The sequence below is a fragment of the Erinaceus europaeus genome, chromosome 19 (genome assembly GCF_950295315.1).
Source record: "Erinaceus europaeus chromosome 19, mEriEur2.1, whole genome shotgun sequence".
Classification (NCBI taxonomy): Eukaryota; Metazoa; Chordata; class Mammalia; order Eulipotyphla; family Erinaceidae; genus Erinaceus; species Erinaceus europaeus.
In genome coordinates, this window is record NC_080180.1 from 7,782,889 (window position 1) to 7,790,200 (window position 7,312).

Consider the following 7,312-nt stretch of genomic DNA (forward strand, 5'->3'; position numbering starts at 1 on the left):
GTGGGCTGGGAGACAGCTTTTAAGGTTATGCAAAAACAACTTTTATTCTTGAGGCTCTCATCTCTCAGGTGGGGACCAGGGGCTTGAACCTGGCTCCTTATGCTCTGTAATGTGTGTGCTTAACCAGGTGCTCCACTGCCTGGCCCTGATATTAGCATTTTACTCAGAACGTGTAATAGGGTGAGCAAATAGGGAGGAAGGGGTACGTGTCTCAGTATTTGATTTCATCTGGAAACGTTAAAGTTGGGAGATGGTTTTCAGATGCATAAATTAACAATAACAAGACTGTCAGCCATAATTTTAAATTTGAAACTTAAACTTTTTAGCTTGAGGTGGGGCAGAGAGGAGGGTTAGAAAGCGAAATAAGAAGCAACACTGGTGGAGGGGATAATAAATAAGCCAGACAAGTAGCCTGGGAAGTGTACAATGGTTAAAGCAGTGAATTTGCAGGCATGAGCTCCCACGCTGATCTCCAGTGCTTCATGTAACAGAATGATAGTCTGCTTCTCTCTCTCTCTGACTCCCTCCCCCCTCTTGCTCAGTTTTAAATAAAGAAATTTTTTAAAGAAAGAAAAACAACAGACACAACATCCTAGCTCGAACCAGAACACAGCTTCCTGAGACACAGCAAATTACCGAGAGTCACTGAACCACACAACTCATTTTCATTTAGAAGTTGTGTGTTTTCTACTTTTCTTGGGGTCCTGGTCCCCAAACTTGGATATTGGAATTAACCAGACAGATTAAAAATTAAAAAAATAAAAGGGCTAGGCAGTGGTGAACCCAGTTAAGCACACATGTTATATTGTGCAAGGACCTGGGTTCAAGCCCCCTGCTCTCTACCTGCAGCGGGGACGCTTCATGAATGTTGAAGCAGGTCTGCATGTTTTCATTATTATTATTATTTTTTACAGAGCACTGCTCAGTTCTGGTTTATGATGGCTCTGAGGATTGAATCTGGGACTTTGGAACCTTAGAATGAGAGTCTCTTTGCATGGCCATTATGCTATCTAACCCTGTCCTCTATCTATCTATCTATCTATCTATCTATCTCCCCCTCCTCTCTCAATTCTGTCTTGTCTAATAAAATGGAAAGGGGAGGGGGAGGAATAAATGGCCACCAGGAGCATTTCTCTCCCAGAGAGAACCCTGGTGGCAATAAAAATTAACAACAGGGAGTTGGGCGGTAGCGCAGTGGGTTAAGTGCACATGGCGCAAAATGCAAGGACCAGCGTAAGGATCCTGGTTCGAGCCTCTGGCTCCCCACCTGCAGGGCAGTTGCTTCACAGGTGGTGAAGCAGGTCTGCAGGTGTCTGTCTTTCTCTCCCCCTCTCTGTCTTCCCCTCCTCTCTCCATTTCTCTCTGTCCTATCTAACAACGATGACAACAATAAGTACAACAACAATAAACAAATAAGGGCAACAAAAGGGAAAATAGATACAAAAAATTATAAAAAATTAACAACAATAATAAGTAAGTAAATAAATAAATAATACAGTTTGGGAGGTGGCACAGGTGGTGAGGTGTCAAGTATGAATGTAATAGAGTGATGTTCTGGTTCTCTCTCTCTCTCTCTCTCTCATAGATAAGTAAATAATTGAGTCGGTCTTTGAAAAAACACAGATGCCCATGTCCTCCAAGGCTGTCACTTAAGTCGTTTGGAATGTAGCCTGGTCTGGGAATTTCTTAGAAACCTCTCCTACCCCCAAAGACTCTAAAAGGAAGACTAGTTTGGGAGTGGCTGGGCTCACTTCTGGCTGAATATGTAACTATAACTGACCTTCCCACAACGCAAACATGTCCCAATTCAAACATGCAAGGCTCCCAAGAGAATACTCCACGTCAGCAGACCCAGCAGCTCTCTGCAGCCTCAGCCTGGTTTCAGTGAGTCGCCTACCACACACCTTCTAGCACCAAGTTTTGCACCACAGTTAAAACCAAACACGACCCCAGCTGAGGCACGAGGAGAAAAAGGAAGAGATTATGTAGGTGAGTTGCAGTTTGAAAACAGGTTCCGTCTTGTGCTTTATTTCTCACGACAAGTACTCTTTACTTTTGTGAAAGTGCTATGAATGCTAGATTGCCAGTGTTGGAAACAGGAAATTTAAGTATTTATTCATTTTGTGTTGGTCTTTGGGGTTAGAAATGGTAACTGTTCCTCGCTGAGGTGTGTTTATGTGTTTATGTGTATATTAATGAGAGTGGAAGAGCGGGAGAATGGGAGGGAAAGGGAAGGAGGAAGGGAGGGAGGGAGAGGGAGAGAGAAAGAGAGAGAGAGAGAGAGACAGAGAGAGAGAGAGAGAGAGAAAGACACCACTGTGATCCTGGGAGTGGGGTTGGGACTGAACCTGAGACTTTGGTGCCTCAGGCATGAAAGTCCTTTTGCATAACCATTATGCTGTCTCCCCCACCCTCCTGACTGATTGATTCCCTGTAGCCTTTTTTTAGTTTAATTTCTTTCTCATTACGTGGTATTATCAGTCTTTTTTAATTTTAGTCTTCTAGTGAGTACAGTTATCTTAGTATGGTTCAATTTGCCTTTCCTAATGACTAATAACACTGACTATCTTTTCCTGAGTTTATTTGATAATGTAAATCTATGGCCATAATAATAAAACATTCAAATTTTGTGTGTGTCTGTATATTTTGAAATAAAGGAATTTTCAGCTTTGGTTATTAGTGGTGCCGTGGACTGAACCTGGGACCTCTTGCATGCAAGTCTTGTGTGATGCCACTGGCCTAACTCCACTGCTGTCTAGATTATAATTTAGCTTTTTAAAACATATTAAATTTCAACGGCTGTTCACATAATCTGAAAACAAATCCTTTATTTGGACAAAAACCTTCTCGCATTTGTGCAAAGCCTGTATGCTTAAGCGTTGCATATGTTGCCACTCAGTACTTTGTGAAATGATTGAGCATGATAGTCCTTATTCCCAGCATTGCAGGAGTCATGATTCATAAGGAGTAAGGAAGGACCCAGACGGCCTACTGTACCAAGCACAAGGACCCATGTTCAAATCCCTGCTCACCATACCAGCCACCTTCATAGGCCAGCAGCTCCCCTGAACAACCCACCTGGTGTTTAAATGAGCAGTTGTCTTGTTTCCTTATGGAAAAAGACATTTCCCAGCAGCAAGAAGAATGTGGATCTTCCAGGACTACTCCTAAAAAGATTATTCACTTTGCTAACGGTGACACCTTGGAAGAACAATACAGCACTGAAGAGGAGGAAGAGGAAGAGCAGAGGAATCCAGCACTAGACCCAGTAAGTTTAGCACCTATTTAGTGAGCAAGAAGGCCACGTGAGTGAGCATTAACTCAGCAAGGTTTGCAGATCAGACTTTTTAAGCCAATGTCTTGTTCTCCCTGGTTTGCATTCTAGCTCGATGTGTAGTCAATTCATACTTTTGGCAACCTAAGCTCTCATCTAGGAGAGAGACAATAGAAGGCAGGGGTGGCGGTGGTGCACCTGGTTGAACGCACATATTACAATGTGCAAGGACCCGGGTTCAAACCTCTTGTCCCCACCTGCATGGAGAAAGCTTCTCAAGTGGTGAAGCAGTGCTGCATGTGTCCATGTGTCTGTTTCTCTTCCTCTCTATCTCCCCCTCCCCTCTCAATTTCTGGCTGTTTCTATCTCAATACACATAGTTTTTTTTTTTTAAAGGGGAGTCAGGCAGTAGTGCCATAGGTTAAGTGCAGGTGGCTCTAACTGCATGGACCGACTAAGGATCCCGGTTCGAGCCCCTGGCTCCCCACCTGCAGGGGAGTCGCTTCACAGGCAGTGAAGCCAGTCTGCTGGTGTCTGTCTTTCTCTCCCCCTCTCTGTCTTCCCTTCTCTCTCAATAACAACAACAAATAACTACAACTACTTCTTCTTCTAGCGTTTGCCCTTCTTCCGTAGCCAGTCAACAGGTCAGGTTGAAAGCTGTCAGGAGCTGCTTGTTGCTGGCTTTGAAAGTGACTGGGATCCATGTGGATTCAGTCGGCTAGGAAGGATCGTCAGTTTCCCCAATGAATGGGTCCTCACGGGATGCACCACGAGAAGGTCGATCCAATGCATCCCATAACTACAACAATAATAAGCAACAAGGGCAACAAAAAGGAAAATAAATAAATATAAAAAAAGGAAGAAATGAAAGAAAATGGAAGGCATAGGAAAGCATTTTGAAAACTCTACATGAAAGACTTCACAGTGATCAATCCTGCTACTGGTTAACTTGATTTCATGTCTGTTTCTCTGTTGGTTTTCCAGTGTCAACTTTCATGGGGATCCTACCTGTGGTTCTGGGCAGGGCAGCTAGCAAGCAGCTCGGTGTCTGGTAAGTACCACCACTCTCCTTGTCCCCCGCCTCCTAAATATAGACTCTATAAAATAGCCTCGGATGGAACATCCAAAGATGTGAATAACCCTCCAGGAAAAGGTGGTCACTTCACCTTTTGTTTAGATCTGTGCTTGAACCCTGGTAAAGGCAGAGAATCTTACATCTTCATACCCATGCTGTCACAGTTCTCCAACTTGTGGTAGCAACTTTATAATCTCAAGTAGACGCACACTGATGGCCAGTGATGTAGGTGGCATCTATTCTGATCCCTCAGGACCCATGCTGTGCCTGCTAAGAAGTAATCCAAGAGGACTGGAGATGTAGACAGTGATTTCCCGGGCCAGGCAGTGGCATACCCAGTGAAGCGTACATATCAAGTTCAGGAACTCGGGTTTCAGTGCCGGCTCCCCACCTGCGCGGGGTGGGGGGGGGGTGCTTCACGAGCGGTGAAGCAGGTCTGCAGGTGTCTATCTTTCTCTCCATTTCTATCTCCTCTTCCTTCTCAATTTCTCTCTGCCATTGGGAATAGTGAATTTGTAGTGCTGGCACCCAATCCCAGAGACAACCCTGATGGTAATTAAAAAAATAAAGAGTGGGGAGTCGGGCGGTAGCACAGCGGGTTAAGCGCAGGTGGCACAAAGCACCAGGACTGGAGGAAGGATCCTGATTTGAGCCCCCGGCTCCCCACCTGCAGGGGAGTCGCTTCATTGGGAGTGAAGCAGGTCTGCAGGTGTCTGTCTTTCTCTCCCCTCTCTGTCTTCCCTTCCTCTTTCCACTTCTTTCTGTCCTACCCAACAACAACAATAATAGTTACAACAATAAAACAAGAAGGGCAACAAAAGGGAATGAATAAATATTAAAAAAATAAAAAATAAAGAGTGATTCTTAGCATCCGGGAAACCCTGGGTTTGAGTTCCTGCACCACCTGGGTTCATCATGAACAGGATTACGGGCAGTTCCATGGTTGGTGGAACAGTGTTTTGGTGTCTCTCCTCTCTAAATAAAAAATGAAAACTTGGTGGGGGCTGGGTGGTGGCTCAGCGGGTTAAGCGCACATGGCACGAAGTGTAAGGGTCGTGTAAGGATCCTGGTTTGAGCTCCTGGCTCCCCACCTGCGGGGGGGGGCGCTTCACAGGTGGTAAAGCAGGTGTGCAGGTGTCTATCATTTTCTCCCCCTCTCTGTCTTCCCCTCCTCTCTCCATTTCTCTCTGTCCTATCCAACAACGACAACAGCAGTGACAACACAATTACAACAACAACGTTAAACAAGGGCAACCAAAAGGGAAAGGATGGCCTCCGGGAGCAGTAGATTTGTGTGCAGGCACCAAGTCCCAGCGATGGCCTTGGAGGCAAAAAAGAAAGAAAGAAAGAAGAAATAAAACTTGGATCCAGGTGGCCACTCAGCAAGTAGCGTGTGTGCGCACACACACACACACCCTGAGTCCACTTCCCTAGCCTATATTAACATAAACAATATGAAGCCCTCTCCTGATATAGTCTCCTCTGGACAGTGCAGCGTAGACGTGACCCCATGGAACAACAGAAGTGTGAGCAAACTTCCTTTGTGTCCTAATTGTTTGAATCCAGAGCAACTGAAACCTTTTATTCAGTATTTTAAGTGGAGTAAAAGAACACCTCCACTAACTCAAAACATTAGGTCAGGGTTCATTGTTGCTAAAGTATTTATTCTTTCTTTTAGCATGCGAATCCCTTGGGGAACGATTTGCATTCTTCTTTGGTCTTGATCAGCCCAAATACCAGTATGTGGTAAATGAGTATTATAGGTCACAAAACAAGGTATGTGACACCCTGTTGGGGACAGCAAGAAGGGGACATTAAGAAATACTGAGTTTTTAACTTTTCTTTAACTTTCTCCATACCAGAAAATTGATGGGAATGGACCAAAGGTCCAACCGTCCAGGGTTCCTAATGAAAAGAGTCATCTGGAGCCTGGGGGCCCGGAGTATGGAGCCAGGACTCAGGGCTCTGCAGCGAGTGTTCCTGAGCAGAACTCAAAAGTGGATTCCAGCCTCTAAGATGGCCCCGTGGATCAAGCCTTGAACTCTCAAGCTTGAGGCCCTGAGTTTGATCCCTTGCATTGCATATGCCAGAGTGATGTTCTGGTTCTCTCTCTCTCTGTCTCTCTCCTGTCTCATAAATAAATAAATAAATATGTAACTTTTTAAAAAACTAGAGTTGTGGTCTCGCAGAATAGCTCACTTAGTGCACTGCTTTGCTATGCACATGGCTCTGATTCAAGACAAGCACCCAGCACATTAAAAGAAGCTTTGGTCTGTGGTCTCTTTCACTCTCTCCCTCTCTGCTTCTCTGTCACCACCTAAAAAGTAAACAAAGGAGAGAAAGAAACTACAGTTGTCAAAGTAAATAAAGCTATTAAAAAAAAAATGCCACCAGTGTGTTTTTTTTTTTTTTTCTGCCGGGCTAGCATGAGGGTGTTTCTTTCCGGGCACGTGCTCTCTGGGTTGGAGAGAACTCAACTGGAGCCAACCTGGGCTGCTGCTTACTCAGCGACGAGGGAGAGAGACCAGGCACTCATGGCAGAGCAGAACGCAATGTGTCTTTATTGATCAGAGACAAGGCTTTTATATATTAGAACTGGAAGTGGCAAGTTGGAAAAGGAAATGGCTAGGAAAGGGGGTGGAGAAAAAGAGTGAGCTAATGGTAGAAACTCCCTTAGCAACTGTTGCAAAGGTTTTAACTGGTGAGATTAATTAATACCCTGCAGGCAGAGCGGGTCTCGAGGTAGAAAGAAGATAGATCAAATGTGGGGATCTTTCAGGCAAAACATTGACTATGTAAATAGGCCATACTATCAGCAATGGAGCATAGAGGGGGGAGCCGGCTTAAGGCCTGACATTCCCCCCCCCACCCGCCCCGGCTTGAATAGGATAAAAAGAAACTGCGACAGGAGGGAAAGAGAGAGTGAAAGGGAAAGGTAGACACCTGTAGACTTGCTTCATTGT

General features: G+C 45.0%; 1 protein-coding gene across 1 annotated transcript; it reads left to right on the plus strand.

Moving 5' to 3' along the window:
* The first annotated feature begins 3,041 nt into the window (after positions 1–3,041).
* On the plus strand, positions 3,042–6,364 carry FAM177B (family with sequence similarity 177 member B). The gene is made up of 4 exons (XM_007521321.2): positions 3,042–3,268; positions 4,259–4,325; positions 6,028–6,125; positions 6,212–6,364. The coding sequence occupies exons 1-4, from the start codon at positions 3,113–3,115 to the stop codon at positions 6,362–6,364; spliced, it is 474 nt and encodes a 157-aa protein (XP_007521383.1). The 5' UTR covers positions 3,042–3,112.
* Positions 6,365–7,312: the final 948 nt, after the last annotated feature.

Excerpts from the sequence above, each read along its gene's own strand:
- FAM177B (XM_007521321.2), top strand. The coding sequence starts at position 3,113 with ATGGAAAAAGACATTTCCCAGCAGCAAGAAGAATGTGGATCTTCCAGG. Across the intron at positions 4,326-6,027 it reads AGCAAGCAGCTCGGTGTCTG|CATGCGAATCCCTTGGGGAA; the intron begins GTAAGTACCACC and ends TCTTTCTTTTAG. Across the intron at positions 6,126-6,211 it reads ATTATAGGTCACAAAACAAG|AAAATTGATGGGAATGGACC; the intron begins GTATGTGACACC and ends TCTCCATACCAG.